A 19,320-nucleotide genomic window follows, 5' to 3' on the forward strand; every position below is an offset into this window, starting at 1 on the left:
TTCCATCTATTAAATTCAGTTCAGTTTTAACCTGTGACGATAAAGATTACAGCCACCCTCCTCATCCTGTCCTCTGTGCTTCATGTCAAAGCGATCCCAGGAAGTAAGTACATTATATTTATGTTATTATATAATATATACATGTATATCTACTGTTATAAACCAAATATGAACGATGCACAATACATACAAACAAATGACACACACACACACACACACAGAGACACACACACACACACACACACACACACACACACACACACACACACACACACACACACACACACACACACACACACACACACACACACACACACACACACACACACACGTACACACACACAGAGACACACACACACACACGCACACACACACACACACACACACACACACACACACACACACACACACACACACACACACACACACACACACACACACACACACACACACACACACACACACACAGGAGGTGCGGGGGGGAGGCAAAAGGTATGGAACTCTGACTGGTAATATTATACACTATGGAATTGGAAATATTAGACCATATTCACATGGCGGACATTTTTGCATTTTGCATTGAAGAAACAGGGTGGTATTTAATTAACTTAATAGCAAAATGGCCGCCGTGTGAATATGGTCTTCAGAGACCACAACCCCTTGTCACCCTGCATAATAATTATGTATGTCAGATCAACATTATACATTTAAGAATGTGCATCTTACTACGGAACAGCCGCGCCATTTACGGGCCGCCGGTGGGCCACCCGTGGGCCACCCGTTTTAGGAGTATTACGGTAATTTCCGGGTCGCGCGGCCCAATTATTAGTTACGTTACTGTTGGGCTGGGACGTTTTTCAGCTTTGGCGTAATTTACATAGGGTTGCTGGGTCAAAACGCATAGATCATGTGACTGTCTGTCTGTCTGTCTGTCTGTCTGTCTGTCTGTCTGTCTGTCTGTCTGTCTGTAACAGTAAGGTTAAAGATGGAGGACAAACAATGAAGTTTAAGTTTTAATCACAGGTTAAGGATGTTATCACAGATTTGTTAAGCAATGCTTAAAATGAAGTGGTGCAACACAACTCTAATTAAAATAAATCCTAGATCAATAAGTCCTTGATTAGTCCTATTCAACCCTTGTTGGTGCTCATTATCAATCATTTCACTGTGAAATGGAATAGATTAGATTCAAAGTGTCGTTAATGTCATGATATGTTTACATTGTCAAAGCAAGTCAAATAAAACAATACATAAATAAATAAATGTACAGTCAGTCTGTCAGGTTGTTCACATCAACATGTCTCTCTCTCTAGTAACTGCTGATATTTAATAAAATAATCATCCTGATTGGCTGTTGAGTGAATCAGGAAGTGAAATACAAGTTTGGGGAGTTTCCAGTGACGCACGCACGCACGCACGCACGCACGCACGCACGCACGCACGCACGCACGCACGCACGCACGCACGCACGCACGCACGCACGCACGCACGCACACACACACACACACACACACACACACGATTTTAGCCTCTGTCAGTAGGGGGGGGGGCAACATTTTGCCGGAGGAGGGGGGGGGGGGGGGGCATGTAAAGCATGTACATGAGGAGACATAAGGTGCATAAGCAGCAGCTATATACTGTTCATGATATGTGCAATAATCCAGACTGTCGTCTACTTGGAAACAGATGATGCAACATCATATCTTTAATCTGATTGGCTGATTTATCTGAACTAAAGAACGAGTCCTCCTTCATTCTCTTTCAGACTCCAGAACTTCTCTTTCAGTAAACATCTGTTTATTCTGATCTGTTTATTCTCATCTGTTTATTCTGATTATTTATTCTGATCTGTTTATTCTCATCTATTAAATTCAGTTCAGTTTTGATCAGTGATGATGAAGATTACAGCCACCCTCCTCATCCTCTCCTCTGTACTTCATGTCAAAGCAATCCCAGGAAGTAAGTACATTATATTTATGTTATTATATAATAAGTACATTTATATCTACTGTTATTATATAAAACCAAATATGAACAATGCACAATATAAACAAATGACACACACACGCACGCACGCACGCACGCACGCACGCACGCACGCACGCACGCACGCACGCACGCACGCACACACACACACACACACACACACACACACACACACACACACACACACTCCTCTTACTACCTGTATATACGATATTGAATCTTGAATGTTGGTCCAAATTACACATTAAAACAGATGTTAGGAACTAGGGGTTACGTAGGTAACCCCAGATTTGTTAGTTCCGTAATAAGATGCTTACTTATGGGATATCATCGCTTTCAAGCGATGCACAGAGCACAACACATGAACTCCCGGTTACAAATCTTCGATTGATTAGGGTTCTGTGACGCAAACCGGAAATGGTTGGGTTATAAAACCCCCTGCGTCACCAGGTTCGTCCTCTTAAACCCTTCACTCTGCACGCTAGTTGAAGCGCACAGAAGGAGTATTAGGTAAGCATCTTACTACGGAACTAACAAATCTGGGGTTACCTACGTAACCCCTAGATTTGGGTCGTTCCTCATAAGATGCTTACTTATGGGACACATAAACGCCCCCTGGGAAGTCCCAGGCAGCAACCCTGCCCAACCCGTACGCCCATGGCCCCAGGACTTGCCTCCGGCAAGACCCTGACCTCCGGACGCTTGACCCTTTAAGGTCAAGACGGAAGGGATAAAGGACAAGGTCCCGTCAGACAAGTCTGACCCCTCCAAGAGAGAGATAGGCCCTCCTCTCGCCCCTTTCACCCCCGGACCAGGCCCATCCGGACCAGGGGGAGCAGAAAGGAAGCTACCAGCCGGGGGAAGAGGCCAGCCGCAGGCATGCACCAACCTCCCCTGACTATAGCCACCCCATCTCACCCAGACCGCGAGTGACACCCGTAGTGTCATCACGGTCAAGCTGGGGTCACAGAGGTCAAGACCTCTGTCAAGGTTACACCATGGCAGGCCAGCCGAGGGAGAAAACGTGCCCCAAGGTACGTACACCACCTCCCTGATTTGCCAATGGCCTCCACACCTAAGACTGTGGGCATCAACCCAGATGCCGCCACACCTAGGCTGTGGAAGAAAAGCCCCCACCAGCTATCACGCCAGTCCCAGACACCAAGGCCAGGTCAGGTTTCCAACAGAAACCTCCTGCCGCCTGTCTGAAAACTGCATGCCAACGCGTGTAGCCTACAAGGAACCAAGACCCGTCCACCGGTCTAATCCATTTAGAGCCGGCCAAGCCTAGCCTTTCACGGGCCAGACCCAAAGGTCCAATGTCTGAGGGTGCTCGTGAAATACCTCATCCCCGCCCTGTCTCAGAAGGCTTCTGAACAGCGGGAGAGGCCATGGCTCGGCATAGAGGAGAGGAGAAATCGCTGATCTCCACACCCCCCATGCTGGAGCCACCAGCAGCACAGTCCCGCCCTGGATCCTGATCCTCTCTAACGTTGGAGGGATCAGGTCCAAGGGAGGGAAGGCATACAACAGAACGTCCGGCCAGACGTGCGCCAAAGCATCCACTCCCAAGGAAAAGTCCTTGCGACTCACCGAGAAGAACCGCGGGCACTTCGCGTTCCCCCTGGATGCAAACAAGTCGACATGAGCCCGTCCGAACCGGGCCCAGATCAGGTTCGCAACCTGCGGGTTGAGAGACCACTCCTCGTACCGAAGCTCGCCTCTAGACAGCAGATCCGCTCCGCTGTTGAGGAGGCCCGGTACATGGGAGGCGCGTAGCGAGGCTAGGCGCGACATGCTCCAGAGCGTCAGTTCGCGTGCTAGTTTGTCCAATACAACGGAGCCCAGGCCCCCTTGCTTGTTGACATAGCACATCGTCGTGGTGTTGTCTGTTCTGACCAGAACATGGCACCCCACAATGCGGCTCTCGAATCGTTCGAGAGCGAGGAACACCGCTAACAGCTCCAGGTAGTTGATGTGGTACTCTTTCTGAGCGGAGTTCCACACCCCCCTGGCTGAGTAGCCTTCGTGGACGGCCCCCCAACCCGAGAGGCTAGCGTCCGTGGTAATCACTTTTCGCGACACCACCGCGCCTATCCTGACCCCTTCGGACAGGAAGGGCGCCTGCGACCACGGTTGCAGCGTCGTTACGCCCCAGGGAGATACCACCACTTTTCGAGAGCTCATGGTGTGCGGGATCCGTAAAGCCCGCATCCACCTCTGAAAAGGTCTCATGTGGAATCTGCCCAACTGTATTAGGTGTATGGCCGAGGCCATGAGACCCGCCACTTGCATGCATGTCCTGTACGTGACTCTGCGCCCCACGCGTAAAGAGTGCACACACGCCAGAAAGCTGGCTATCCTGTCCTGAGACAGGCGCGCCACCATTGTGGTTGAATCCAGAGAGATCCCCACGAAGGTGGCTTGTTGGGATGGGATCAAGACACTCTTTTGAGTGTTGATCGTGAACCCCAGGCACGTCAGGTGCGCAATGGCCAACACGGTGTGCCGCACACGCCACCTCTTCCCTCGACCCCGCTGCCAACAGCCAGTCGTCTATGTATGTCGTCAGACGGAGACCCTGTTGGCGCAGCGGAGCAATAGCCGCGTCCGTGCATTTCACAAAGACCCGAGGGCTTAGCGACATGCCGAACGGGAGCACCGTGTATCCGTATATTTTGCCTTCAAAGCCAAAACGTAGGAACTTCCGGTGTGAGGGGTAGATCGGGACGTGAAAATAGGCATCCTTGAGGTCTATACTCGTCCACCAATCACCCTGACGTATCGAACGTAACAACGTGTCCGTTGTCAGCATTCGAAACTTGAAGACCTTTAGAAATCTGTTTAAACCTTTTAGGTTCAGAATAGGTCTCACGCCCCCCCCCCTTTCTTTTTCACCAGGAAATATTCCGAATAGAAACCCAACCGGCTCTGATTCGGGGATAATTCTCTGATTGCACCCTTGCTCAGTAGTGACACAACTTCCTCTCTCAGCATTTTAGCGGCTTGGCCTGACGCTCGAGAGAAAATAACCTTGTATGTTAAGGGAGGTTTGCTGGAAAATTGTAACCTGTACCCCTTGTGGATCGTGCGCAGCACCCAGGGGTTTGGTTTACAAGCTTTCCAACGTGCTATGCAACGAGCTAGAGGGTTCGTGGGGTTGGGGGGGGCTAATGACGTCACCTGCTCCGAGGAGCGCTGGCCCGTTACCAAGGTAACTTGTGATACTTCCGGTCCGATTGCTCTGATCATTGGGAAGGCGTCCACGAGGGGCAGCAGCGGTAGCCTCTGTCCGTGCAACGGACGTGATGAGCTCACCGCTTTGGAGGACGTGCCTGTTTCCATGGGAACGGGAGGCGTCGTCACTCCGGGCGACTTGACAGCGGAACCCTTCCTCTGTGTTGTTACCCGGAACGATACTTTCGTCCCCCCCGGGGAGTGTCGATGGGGTAACACCGGGGCCCTCCGACCTGTCAACTTCCGCCTCTTGACCTCCGCCATCTTAGGGAGGTCGACTGGGGCGGGTCTTTTGTGCGGTGTTGCTGTTGCTACACAGAACGAGACTTTCATCCCACTAGGGGAGCCTTGGTGGGGTAACACCGGGGCCTTCTGGAATGTACACTTCCGCCTTTTCTCGTCCGCCATTTTGGGGCGGTTGAGGGAGGCTGCCATTTTGTCCTTCGACCGTCCTACAGATGAGCTTTGCAGCCATCTGCCGGACGGAAGAAGGAACTGCACTAGCGCAGTTAGAAAAGTTTTATTCACAGAGTTTCACATTTTGAAAACAACACTTTAGAGACATTTGATTCAAATGCAGGTAGGTTTTACTACCTGCATTTGATTCATCATGTTCATGGCACGCACAGGACCTGTCCCTACAGTGTTCGGAATGCCGTCCAGGGTGCAAACCGAACACTGAGGGCTCATAGCAGAGATTTGAGGACAGGGCACCCCATTTGCTTCGGGGTACGATCTGCCTCGATCATTTGCATGAGAAGAAATTAGCATTTGTGATTTTGGCCACACACAGGATGCACATTTGACACACACACAACAGACTCAAAGGACACCATGGCAACCGTATTGTCTTTAGCGTCTCTTATAGTCTCTGTGTACCCGCGGAGCCGCCCATGGCCCTGTCCGTCGGGGCAAGAAGAGCGCCAGTTCTGTTCCCCAAGTGGGGAGCTGAACCCGCATGATGCCGGCCAAGTGGCCGTGACGGGATCAGCCAAAAAATGTCATTTACCCCTCCCTCTGCGGCTATCCCCGTTGTCCTTACGTGGGGGTTTTGTCGGAGGGGGGGTTTGGGGGTCCTTGCGCTTTCTTACGTCTCCCAGGAGCTGGTTCTCACGGAGGAAGACCTGGACGCACCTTGCCTACGTCCAGTGGCGGTGGGAGCGAGGACATCAGCGGCTGCCCCCTGCCTCTGATGCTCCTCCGCCTGCGTTCTGCCGATCAGATCCGAGGCGGTGTCGAACAGGTTGTGGGCCTGGAGTGGAAGGGCAAGAAGTCCTGTAGACACGTTCGCCCTCGATTCCGTGGCAAGGTCCAGCCATTGGACCCTTTCCATGTCCGCAGTGAGGGCCATGGCCCGACCGGTCCACATTAGTGCCTGGAGGTTGCAGAGGATCGCGATCTGTACCAGTCTGTCTAGTTCTGTCGCATCCTCCACCCACTCCCTGTGGACCATCGGCGCAGGCATCTTGTCTACCAGGGGTTTAGCCATCAGCTCCTTCAGTCTTATGGCGGCTGACCCCTGTAGAAGCGACACCGTGTTGAGCGCCTCTGCAGCCGCGCCCGAGGCCTTGTACAAGGTGTTCTGGGCGGTGGTGCGCTCCCTCCTAGAGCGGTCGGCGAAGATGGGCCTGTTCCCTGGGCCTATCTTCACTGCTCCGATCCTCGCCCGCTCGATGGTGGTCGCCAGGGCAGGATCCATGGGAGGGAGGCCTGAGACCCCCAGGTCCGCACCGGAGAGGAGCTTAGTCGCGAAGCCCATCTTATCCGGTTCTTTCTTCCCTCTTTGCCACGAGTAGTGCAGGGCCGCACGGACTCCGTCCGCCTCGGGCAGGAGTTTGGAAGCGACCTGTCGGGGAATGAGGGGTGCCAGGCCTTGGAAACCCGGGATGGGGGCCCCGATGGACACTTTCACAGCCTCCAAGGGCTGCTCCAGACCGCACCTGGAGATCGCCCGTTGTAGTACAGCCGAGACGGGCTCGAGAGGCTCCTTTGCCTGGCTATAGAGCCTCCGCCCTCATCGCTGCAGGCACAGGAGGACCCGGACTGGTCATCGTTACCTCCTGTGCCCGGTGGGAGGTGAACTCGTTCTCCTCCTCGTCGCGGAAAGCGTCCTCCCCCCCGAAGTCCTCGCCGTCCGAACTGCCTTCTGGCGTCGGTGTGTCGCCCCCAGGCGAGAAGAGAGAAGGGGGGAGAGGAAGGAGGGACACAGCAGCCGAGTGGTGGCCCACTGGCCTCGGCTGGAGTGGTCTGGTCCGGCATTGAAGATAACGCCCCAGGTGCAGCTTCACTCCGGACCTTCCTCCTGGCACCGCTGGACCTCGGGGCATCCTGTCGCGGTAGGCCTGCAGACCCAAGGCCTGCACTCACAGCCGACGCCGTGGAGCCCGTGGCGAGGCTAGCGTCGGGGTGAGCGCCGCCGCTGCTGCTGGAGCTCGCCAGCTCTCTGGCCCTGGAAAGGCGATGCTCCAACTGATGAACTGTGAAGTCATCGCAGGGCTTGCACGCGTCCTCGTCCCCTGGGTTGTTCAGGGCGAGCCACGCGTGGTTGGGTCCCAGGCACAGGAGGCATAGACGGTGGCCATCGTCCGCTGCTACAGGTAGGCCGCAGCCTGCTAGGCCGCAGACCCGAGGCGCCTTCATCTTCTCCTCTTTATTTCGGCTAGCGCTAGCCTAGCTTTAGCTGTTAGCCTTTAGCGGCCTAGTAGCCTGGCTAACAGGAGAGGACGGGAAAGTAACGCGGGAGCGTTGTATAACCAAAGCTATAAAACTATTTAGTACGAATCGCCCGTAGAGTGGCACTGGGTGCCCTCGCTCTGGGTTTGCTGGGATTCGAAGAGTTTCGTCGTGGTTGTTAGGTTGCTGCTTCAGGTACTCGTGTGCTTCGCTGTTTTCAGAGTGAAGGAAGAGACGAACCTGGTGACGCAGGGGGTTTTATAACGCAACCATTTCCGGTTTGCGTCACAGAACCCTAGCCAATTGAAGATTTGTAACCGGGAGTTCATGTGTTGTGCTCTGTGCATCGCTTGAGAGCGATGATATCCCATAAGTAAGCATCTTATGAGGAACGACCCAAATCTGTTGTTGTGACATCATGAAATAAATCATTCCGTATGAATTACTTTCATAATAAAATACAAAACAAAAAAAACATTTGAATCTGTTTCAGTGAATAAAACGTTTGACAGGAAGTTACTTTTAATATCTAACCTTTCACTTCATATAAGAACCAAAAATGCAGTGGTGTAAAGTAACTAAATACATTTACTCAAGTACTGTACTCAAGTACAATTTTGAGGTACTTATAATTTATCTTTACTGGATTATTTCCAATTTCCATTACTTTTACTTACTCCACTACATCTCACAGGCAAATATTGTACTTTTACTCCACTACAATTATATGAAAACTTGAGTTACTAGTTACTTATGCAGATATACATTTTAACATTATAAAAAATACATTAACCACTTTAGCCCCATTTTATACCTAGGCTGTTTGAAAATAGCCGATCTACAAGCTCACAATGCGTCGCATCGCAACGCGTTGTGAGCTTGTAGATCTGATATTTTCAAACATTGTAGTACTTTTACTTTTGGTACTTTAAATACATTTTTATAGCATTACTTTTGTACTGTTACTCAAGTACATTTTTACTTGTAACAGAGTACTTCTAAATTGCAGTATTGATACTTTTACTTAAGTCAAATATTTGAGTACTTTTTCCACCACTGCAAACATGATTGTTTAACATGATGATTATGTGTTATTGTCACTGTGAAGAAGTTTGTTGTTGAATTTAATGTCATCTTTGTTTTATTTCCAGTGTTCCATGAGGACATTTATGTCATTGGCTGTTCAGACACAGTTAAAGACTCATATAAAGAGTACATGTTTGCACTGGATGGTGAAGTGGTGGCGTACGCAGACTTCAACATAGGGAAGGTGCTGGAGCCTCAGCCTCCGTTTGTAGATCATATGACCTGGCCTGCAGGAACGTATGGATATGCTTTGAATCTGCAGGCGCTCTGCAAAGCCAACCTGGACACCATTCTCACTGCCTTGAAGAAACCACCAGTGAAAGGTACATGAATACTATGAACACAATAGTTATTAACTAAAACGGTTGAATATATTTAACATTAATGAAAATGTTGAAACATGTATATTAAGCATTTATGGTGAAATATTTTCTAAATAATAATGGTAAACATGAATATGTGCTCAAGGTTTTTTTTTACAAATCTATGCATTAGTATCTGCTCTGTACAGCCTGAGCTGTAGTAGTGCAGCAGTTAAGCTCATTATATGGAAGGTATTGTGCATTTTAGGAAAGAAGCATGAAACTTTCAGCATATCATCTACATACCCCAAGGTTTGATTTCAGACGTGGAAGCACTTTCAGATTGACCTCTGGTGACCTTGAGTGGTCATTGACCTCAGAATTGCATTTTTGGCACTTTTTGCCCCATTTTTCTCCATTATAATAATATATGCTTGATAAATTGTCAGTTTTGTTCTAATAAATGAAAGATGAAACCTAATAGTCACTCTACAGAAATGGTGATTATTACTATTATGATAGTTCTGTTATGACATGTTATAACATTAAAAACATCTAGGAGAGAGAGAGCAGCAGTAAAATAAAGAAAAACAAGAAAGAAAGTGCTAATGCATTCAAAGTGCAATATAGGTACAATGCTATTCAAAGGTGCTATTCATCTCATGTTGGTTTTGGTTTTGGGGGCAGTATATGGTGAGCGTTCAAGGTTCTGATGGTTTGGGAAAGAAACTGTTGGACAGCATGCTGGTGCTTGTCCCGATGCTCTTTTTTTTTATTTATTTTTTTACTTACATTTTTATCCAACCCTTATTTTTCACCCGGTGCCAATTTTCTAAGTGATCCTGGGCATTATACTCCCCTCACCAGCCCGACGCTCTTAAACCTCCTATCAGATGGCAGTAGTTCAAGGATATGGTGGGAGATAATATGGTACCATTTCTGTCAGAAACCTGTCTACGACTACCAGTGACATCGATGGGGAATCCAAGCTAATATAAACTGCAGGCTTTATATTCCTGGAAAGTTTGCATGCTATAATAGAAGCCATTGTTCTCGCATTAATAAAGAAATAAATGAAAAAAATGAAAGGCAACTGTCCACAGCCCTCCTCTGAGACACAGAATGAGTAGATAAAAATGGTACCATAATGAGCATGAGTGAGTACACTTGGAACCATAATCTAAGACTCAATGGTCTTTTTCACTCTCTTCATCTTCTCTCTCCTTATTCCCTTCAGCCTCCTCATCTTCGTTGTCTTCATCTTCGACCATGGCAAAATTCAGACTTCTGCTTCTGTAAGGTTATTGCTGCTCAAGTGGTCAGACATGAGGTCGTTAGGGATTAAGGGTCTTGCTTATGTACACCGACATATTGTCAGGGCTGGGAATCGAACCTGGTACCTTCTGTTTCCCAGGTGGCCTCTCTACAGCTATGGCCCCCCTTCTTCTTAATGGGTTGTAGTGGACCTCTCCTCCTTCACACTTACATAGTCAGTCTTACAGAATGGTATCTGCAGTTTATTTCGCTGCATGCCTTCAATGCTCTACAGCTGCAGCTGGAGCCATTGCCTGGGAGTAAACATTGGGCATGACAGCCCCTCCTTTAGCAACCTCCCACCCGGATGTAGTGATGTCTCTTTCCTCTGCAGGTAGCTCGATCCGATCTGCAGCCTTCCACAACATGACCTGCAGATGAACATGCAGTATACTGTGTGCAGAATCATATTTGTCTGTCAATACAATGCGAAGAAGAACTCTGCACCGGTATCTTTTAGGTCACTGTGCGTGGCATCAAGTTCCCCAAGCACTGTATTGAGACTAGTCATGGTACTTTCTAGGAGTACTTTAAGCACATACCTTGCCCTTCTCACAGGGTAGGAGACAGTATCACATCCTAACAGGTTCTTGGAGGAGGACAACCACAAGCATCCGATAAGCACAGTGTATTTTGTCTAGGATTTACCATTGAGAATGAAGGCGAAATGTTCATCAATGTTCCACTGCAACCAGGGAATGACATCAGAGTGCCAGTGGGCATCATGCGGGGATCGATGATGGTAAATGGACTGCATTTAAATAGCACCTTAGTCTTCCTGACTCTTCAAAGCACTTTACAATGTACTTCACATTCACCCATACTTTCACACACCAATGGTAGAGGAAACACAAATACAATACCCCTACCTGCTCATTGGGAGCAGGTAAGGGTTCAGTGTCTTGCTCAAAGACAGGAGGAGCCAGGGATGGAACCTGGAATCTTTGGATTCCAAGACGGCCGCTCTACCTCATGAGCCACTGCCACCCCGCATGATGACAGACTTATATCGCACTTCCAGTCACTCAAATGGATTATACATGTCATGACGCTTGAGGTCCAGTGTGGGGTTCATACTTAATGGCAAAGCTTTTCAGTGATTTCTCAAGTTGTACAAGGGTTGTGAGCACAGGATCCAGGTGAGAAGGTGGAGAATCGATACATGGACATGGATCCAGATAAATTGTTTTTTTTTTGGCAAGATTAATTTCTGGACATTCAAAAATAGACTTAGTCTCTAAGAGCACCTTTCTAAATTGACTACCAGCTAAAACAAGACTTTTTCCTGGTCTTGGGCCTAATTATTACATACTTTATGCAAATTGTGCAAATGAGGAAAGGTTGCATGACTTCACCATGATAATAGATGACTTTCTGCACATCACAAACATGGGCTTTGACTCTTAAGTCACCTTTCTAAGTTAACTGGACGCAAAATGTTAGTCGCAAAATGTTAGCTATTTCCAGGTAATTTGCTCATTAAGCGATAAATTTGCTGATTATGCTTATTACTCAAATTGCCCAATATGCAACTTTTAGGAATCAAGCTTAAACTCATCTGCTAAGCCTATATATGACATTTTAATCATAAAGGTTTACAGGAAACAACATTTCTGGTTTTAACATGGGTTTGACAGCCCAAAATGTGTACAGCCTCTGAACAAGTCTCAGAGGTCAATTGAGAAATGCTTCCACGTCTGAAAACAGACTTCATGACATATAGAAACACTGTAGGAAGTTTCATGCTTCTTTCATAAAAAGCACAATACCTTCCATATATGAGCTTATCTTCTCACTAGAACCCTGAACGCTCACCATATACTGCCCCCAAAACCAAAACCAACATGAGATGAATAGCACCTTTGAATAGCATTGTACCTATATTGCACTTTGAATGCATTAGCACTTTCTTTCTTGTTTTTCTTTATTTTACTGCTGCTCTCTCTCTCCTAGATGTTTTTAATGTTATAACAATGTCATAACAGAACTATCATAATAGTAATAATCACCATTTCTGTAGAGTGACTATTACGTTTCATTTTTCATTTATTAGAACAAAACTGACATTTTAACAAGCATATATTATTATAATGGAGAAAAATGGGGCAAAAAGTGCCAAAAATGCAATTCTGAGGTCAATGACCACTCAAGGTCACCAGAGGTCAATCTGAAAGTGCTTCCACGTCTGAAATCAAACCTTGGGGTATGTAGATGATATGCTGAAAGTTTCATGCTTCTTTCCTAAAATGCACAATTGGTTTGCTTAACTGCTGCACTATAGGTGAGGTGTAGATCAGTGGTGTGTTCTAGTTTTTTTTTGAAGGTATACTATGATTATTCCCTGCCTCCCACACGCACGGCATGCGCGCGTCTATAATTAATTAAATGTAAAAAATTTGTGTGGCCCACAAAAATATTGCATGTGAAAATGTGTGTGTCTCGCTCTGTAATGTCTGTCTTGCTCTCGTTCTGTCTCTCGTACCACTCTCAGTTCCTTGTTTGTTTTTGTTGTTGGCGCTGCCTGTCTCACTCTTCCGGGGCTTTACCTGCTGGGGCCAGTGTTGCCATGTCCGCGTATTATAAGCGACTTTGGGCTTGTTTTTCTGTAAAGTTTTCTTGTAAAATGTTGGTCGTTGTGGGTTGCGTTTTTTGGGGGCGTGTTTCTAAAGTGTACTTGCTTAGGCTTGCTTAAAAAAATAGCGTAGGTTTTAAGTGCTCATGTGGCCTAATTTGCTTCTTTTGGGCTTGTTTTCATAGAACTGGTTGCTTATTTCTCTCGCAAAATCTGGCAACACTGGCTGGTGAATGAAATCACAGAAGACTCGTCCCTAAACACACTCGCCCCGGGTCTAATCCGGCGGCCTCTGTCCGCGAAATGAATGGGAGCGAGTGTGTTTTGGGGCGAGCGTTCCGGTTTCCACCGGAACGCTCGCCCAGAATCGTTTTTTTTTACTCTCTCTCGCTTTGCTGCCTGAGCCCTGAGCAGCACAGTGCACGTTAACGCCAGTCAGTCAGCGCCGTCAGTTAGCGTATCAGAGCGTATCAGCGTCTCAGATACGCTGTTTTGAGCAGTTTTTGAAGGTATACGGTGGCGCCGAAAAAAAATCTCAAGGTGTACACAGCATCTGACGGTAGAACCCACCACTGGTGTAGATGGTACAACTATGTAGATGCAGTGGTGTGTTCTACCGTGTTACACTATATACGTAGTATACTGTGCAGATCTTTTTTTAAAGCGTTTACCATCCAAAAAACGTCTGAGGAAGCGTATCCAGTGTTGATTTGGTGAATCTATCTCTGGTGGGACACTATTTTAAAGAGGTCACATGCACGTGGCTTAACACCTACACTACAGGTCACACAATGGACAATTGATATGCATCTAGGCTCATTCCTATGTTAATTCACCTGGTGTGACACCCGGCAGTCGGCAGCCTTTGTTGAGGTGTGAACTTAAGGGTTGTTTTAATCGATGCATGTGCGTGTGCGTGCTCCTGCTCAAAAGACTGGTGGGACGGCGTGTTACCGCGGCCCATGACCAATGCACCACTGAGCGTATCTGATACACTTTAATTTATTTATTTGGATTTTCAATTAAAAGACATATGAATCATGTCAAAATCCAAGATAATACGATTATACGACAGTTACCATCAAAATGTTCCTGTGATTCATGAATTAAATTACAGAGGTGAGTAACTAAGTACATGTACTCAAGTACTGTACTTAAGTAAAAATGTTAGGCATTTGTACTTTGCTCGAGTATATCCAAATTCCAATACTTTTACTTCTACTCCACTACATCTCAGAGGCAAATATTGTACTTTTACTCCACAACAATTATTTGAAAACTTTAGTTACTAGTTACTTTGTAGATTTTGATTATTATTAAAAAACATACATTAACCACTTCAGCCCTATAGGCCATTTGAAAATAGCCGATCTACAAGCTCACAATAAGTCACTAATCACGATTTGATGCATTGTGAGCTTGTAGATCTGCTATTTTCAAAATATTTGTAAATTTAAAACATGAAACGGAACATTTTGTATAATGAGTATTTTACTTTTGGTACTGTAAGTACATTTTGATGCAAATACTTTTGTACGTTTACTCAAGTTCATTTTGAGTTCCAGACTTTTAATTGTAACAGAGTATTTCTCTATATTGCAATTTTTTATATACTTAAGTAAAACATTTAAGTACTTTTACTACCACTGAAGGATGGTAGAGTGTGTTGTTAATGTTATTTTATGGTTGTTTAATTAATTGATTAATACAAAAAAAGCTCATGCTATGAGCAGATCTACAAGCTTGTAGCACGGCACTTGGTGCCGCGCTATGAGCTTGTAGATCTGCTATTTTCAAATAGCCTAGGTATAAAAAAGGGGTTATCCTGGAAATACATAATGGTGTCTGACTGACAGACAGACAGACAGACAGACAGACAGACAGACAGACAGACAGACAGACAGACAGACAGACAGACAGACAGAGTCCTTGTTTACTCAGCCACGCTAGACAACTGGACACATAGAGAAACAAAACTTAACTGGTAGCTCAATCTCATTGTATTTAAGATATTCAATATACATTCAAAACATTTGAACCTATTTTAGACTTTATGTAGTGACATGTTTGGCCGATGGGGGGCAGTTAGCCTAGTGTTGATATTATACAGATGATAATAAAACTGAACATTAATGACATTTTTCATTGTCTATTTCCAGATGGATATGTGTACTATGTGGCTACCCGCTGTGTGTTTAACTCCAGTGAGCTGAAGGACATACAGTACATACAGTCATTGAATTTCGATGGTGATGAGATCCTCAGGTGGGACAGTAGAGTAGATCAGTTTGTTGGATACACTGAGCTTGGTGTGATGAACGCAGAGCGCCTCAATAAAGATCCTGGAGCACTGGCTAATAGGAGAGCAGCACGAGAGGCATTCTGCAAACCCAACACTGAGCTCTACTACTCCTCTGTTCTGAACAAGAGAGGTGAGCTGATCTCAGAGCAGCACTCAACACTCATCACCTCATAAACTATAACATGAAATCACATGATTCTATTCAGAGATGATTAATGGTGTTAATATTGATCTGATAATGATTATAAAACATTACTTAATCTGCTGAGAAACATTTCAGATCCTCTTAAACACTTAAAGGAGTAGTTCACCCCAAAAATGACTTATTTTCTATCAATCACACCCCATGAAGCCTTGAATTCATGGAGATGTTTTAGTTTTTGTCTCATTCCTGAGACAATAAATTGATTACCGGTGGAAAGATGCTAATGTATCCGGTAGGAGACTCAAAGGAGACTCTTTGAGTCTCCTACCGGAGAGACCGCCGGTCATCAAATTATTGTCTCAGGAATGAGACAAAAACTAAAATATCTCCATGAATTCAATGCTTCATGGGGTGTAATTGATAGAAAATAAGTCATTTTTGGAGTGAACTACTCCTTTAAGCCTGATTTATACTCTATCCTAACATGCTGTCACGCAGTGGAAATAGCAGATCTACAAGCTCACAACATTTGATATCACCATTGTGGAATAATCCATGATTATGAAAGATAACTGTGTATTATTATTGGTGCTAAAATAAGGTGCTGTTATTGTTCCTGCAGGAGTTACCGAAATGTTCTATTTAAGTCTGACCAAAAGGCCACAGTAGACTCCCTGCTGTGCGAAGAGCCTCAAAGAAGACTCTGCATTCTTAGGCGGGGGTAGCTTTCTAGATAAGAGACAAAAGCTTTGTGTGAGAACAAAGCAACTGGTTTAACTGCATAATGCGGTCTGGGCTGCTGGCAAACAGGAAATGGCAGCAAAAGCTAGGCCTTGTGGGTAATCAGAGCTTCCTGTTGGCTGGAACCTCCTTGGAGGCGGGCATTAGGCGGGAAGTTGATAAATTGGGAAGGTCTCAGAACAGAGACTCAGATTCTAATAAGTAACTATGCCATGGGTTGTCCCTCGAATATGGGTTCGTGAGTGACCCATTGATCATCTGGAAGAGAGTGGGAAGTCAATAGTTTTATTACCTAACCTTTAAATGTGTTGTATGTGTTATTAGTAAAATAAATCACCTTAAAAGACATTTGGTACGAGTAATGCCTTAGACTCACTCCTCTCTCTACCCTTTCATTTGGGTTTAGTAACCGTTGTTTAACTCTGCACAAAGCAGAAAACTACGGTTGGCTATAAAAGTGAACAGTAATAAAACTATCTAAAAGACACAAGTTTGAGTGATTAGCTTAAAACACCTTCTTCTTTCGACCCCCTTTTTCATGGGTTTGGTAAACCGTAGCTTCACTGCACAAAGCAGGAGTACGATATGCCATAAAAATGAACAGTTATTAAACTCTAGTGTCCCCGGAGGGGACTTCTTTGAGTTTAAGTATTAATTACCTAGTCATTAAACTACTAGATTCTCTTAGAGTTTAAGTGTTACAGAGTAATTAAACAATTATAAAACCGAGGGAGCCTATGTGAAACTAGATGAGTATTAGGTGGTCCTAGAAGAGGTTCACATAATAATTGAAGTCAAATTACCAAGTAATTAAACTACTAGATTATCTTTCGAGTTTAAGTGTGACAGAGTAATTAAACAATTATAAAACCGAGGGAGCCTATGTGAAACTAGATAAGTATTAGGTGGTCCTAGAAGAGGTTCACATAATTGTATGATCCTGCCAATAGTCTGATGGTGAAAAGGAACCATGAGGCTGGATTTATGCGTGTTATATAATGAAATAACATAGCATAAAAAAGCAGTTCTTAGGAGGAAAGACGCACTGTCTCTTTAAGATGAGAAGTGAGTCGTAACAAAATAAAATACTTATTAGCCTGGTTATGGGACAGGTTTAATATAGGTTTTATCAGCACCAAAGGTGTCGGTGTGGGGCTGAGAGGGTCTCAAACTAAAACAGCCTGCAGGAGTCATCGAATCCACGGAGGACAGGGGACGCGGAGCCGGCGGAAAGGACGGAGACAGCTGTTGCTTGAAAAGGACAGCTACTATTGTCGAGACCGTACGGGCGCTACCGTGAGGAGCCTACCGGGAAGAGAACCAACCAGGTGCTATGAACAAAGCCCTACAGTTTGCGAAAACTGTGGAGAAAAGACTGTAGATTTGAGGATGCTGCGTGCTAACAGATTCTATTGTCTGAGCTAAGGATAAGGAGCTGAGGGAGAAGCTAGAAGCTAACCACAGGTTATGTAGCTATAGGCTACCGTTAAAAAGTTTAGCGTACCAATAAGAGGGTTTAGAGATAAAGCTATCCGACCTGAGAGCTACCTTTAGCGTGGCTAGCTAAGCTAAGCAGTTCTATTGTCTAGCATATTAGTGCTAGCTGCTAGCTAACTGCCATTATTGACAGAGAGGTGATTGTTGCCCCTGACCTGGGTGGTGGGGAAATACAATTAGCATTCTCTTTGTTTACCTGGCAGCCAGGAGGTCTGTCCCCCCTTTGTTTACTGATAAGGGTTGGGGGAGGATTCTGCCAGTGTAATACACTGTTTAACCAGACTTTATGATAGACTGATACTGTGAGTAACTAGATGATTAGTGTACAAGAACAGGGGATCAATGGTAATCATTGTGGGTTAAATACTAGAATGTACATTGGTAGAGCAAAATATATCCTATCCAGTATTAATTAACAAAATTAACTAATGTAAGTAGACCATTAAAAGGCTTCTTGCGTGGAATGCTGATAGGGTGGGTGCTATTTTACAGGTTAAACACAGTGTTAATTAATTATTGTTGTTATATAGCTAAAGGCTGAAACAACACTGTTACTTGCTAAAAATAACTGACGATTACTGTCACAGCCCATTGAATTAAGACTAACTAACAGACCTTATACCCAAACAGGGGAGATGGAAGTGTTAGCTGAGTTAATAGGGAAGTGTGAAGCAGCTCAAGCAGTTTTTAGGAGGGAAGTAAAGTTTATTGTCCTGCTGGATTTACCAAAAGAAAGGGCGGTAAGGGAGCTAAGAGCCGAATTAGCTAGATTCCTTAAGGTTGTTACATATTCTATCGCCATACTAGAAATTGATGAAGAAAGTTCATCTGAGATCTGCAGGATGCAGGATGACTGTTGCCAAGAGTATGACGAAACATTGAGGCAGGTCTGGTTTGAAGCGGCCCAGGAAGAATATGGGTCCCGCTTCACACATCCCAAAGTGAGTGAACTCCCTGCTGTGAGGGAGGGGGGTAGGGATGTCACACCTACAGATGGACCAGCAGCTGCTGCCACGGTGGTCGCAGAACTGGCAGCCAGGAGAGACCCCATTCCACGCTGCGATCGAGAGAGCAGCTGCAAAGGTGCCACTGGTGATCGATGGAGCTGGACCGGGAGACGAGACGCCTGCGGAGGCCGAGGTTCCAGAGGGAGCCAACGTCGCAGATGAGCAGACCGCCAGGAAGGCAGCTCCAATGGACGTCGCCACGGCGGAGAAAGTCTTCACCAACCCAATCGACGCAGAGGGGAGCCAGTCACTGGAGGTCGCTGAACCAGGAGAGGAGCCGGCGAGGGCGTCAGTGGACGCCACTGCTGCAACGGACGTCGCCGCCAGCCCACTCAACACGGAGGAGAAGCACGCCGATGCTACCACACCAGGACGGAGGACCAGCCAACCGGGGGGTCCATCCAAGCCCCTGTCTAAGAAAGGTGGCAGGGGACCAGCTACCAGCGGACCGGTGGCGT

At 46.1% G+C, this 19,320-nt stretch overlaps 1 protein-coding gene across 3 annotated transcripts in view; it reads left to right on the forward strand.

Annotated features, from left to right (window-relative positions):
* Nucleotides 1-19,320, forward strand: part of LOC308089223 (H-2 class II histocompatibility antigen, E-S beta chain-like) — a 219,489-nt gene continuing 200,169 nt past the window's right edge. For all 3 annotated transcript variants that reach the window (XR_013933482.1, XR_013933483.1, XM_080433816.1), the window contains exons 1-4: nucleotides 1-103; nucleotides 1,876-1,959; nucleotides 9,048-9,305; nucleotides 15,330-15,602. Coding sequence is in view for 1 of the 3 variants with exons in the window: in XM_080433816.1 (XP_080289942.1) it covers nucleotides 1,893-1,959; nucleotides 9,048-9,305; nucleotides 15,330-15,602 (598 nt within the window). In the remaining 2 variants the exon portion in view is untranslated. The remainder of the gene's footprint in view (nucleotides 104-1,875; nucleotides 1,960-9,047; nucleotides 9,306-15,329; nucleotides 15,603-19,320) is intronic.

This window comes from Gymnoscopelus braueri (genome assembly GCF_963280865.1).
Source record: "Gymnoscopelus braueri genome assembly, chromosome: 7".
Lineage (NCBI taxonomy): Eukaryota > Metazoa > Chordata > Actinopteri > Myctophiformes > Myctophidae > Gymnoscopelus > Gymnoscopelus braueri.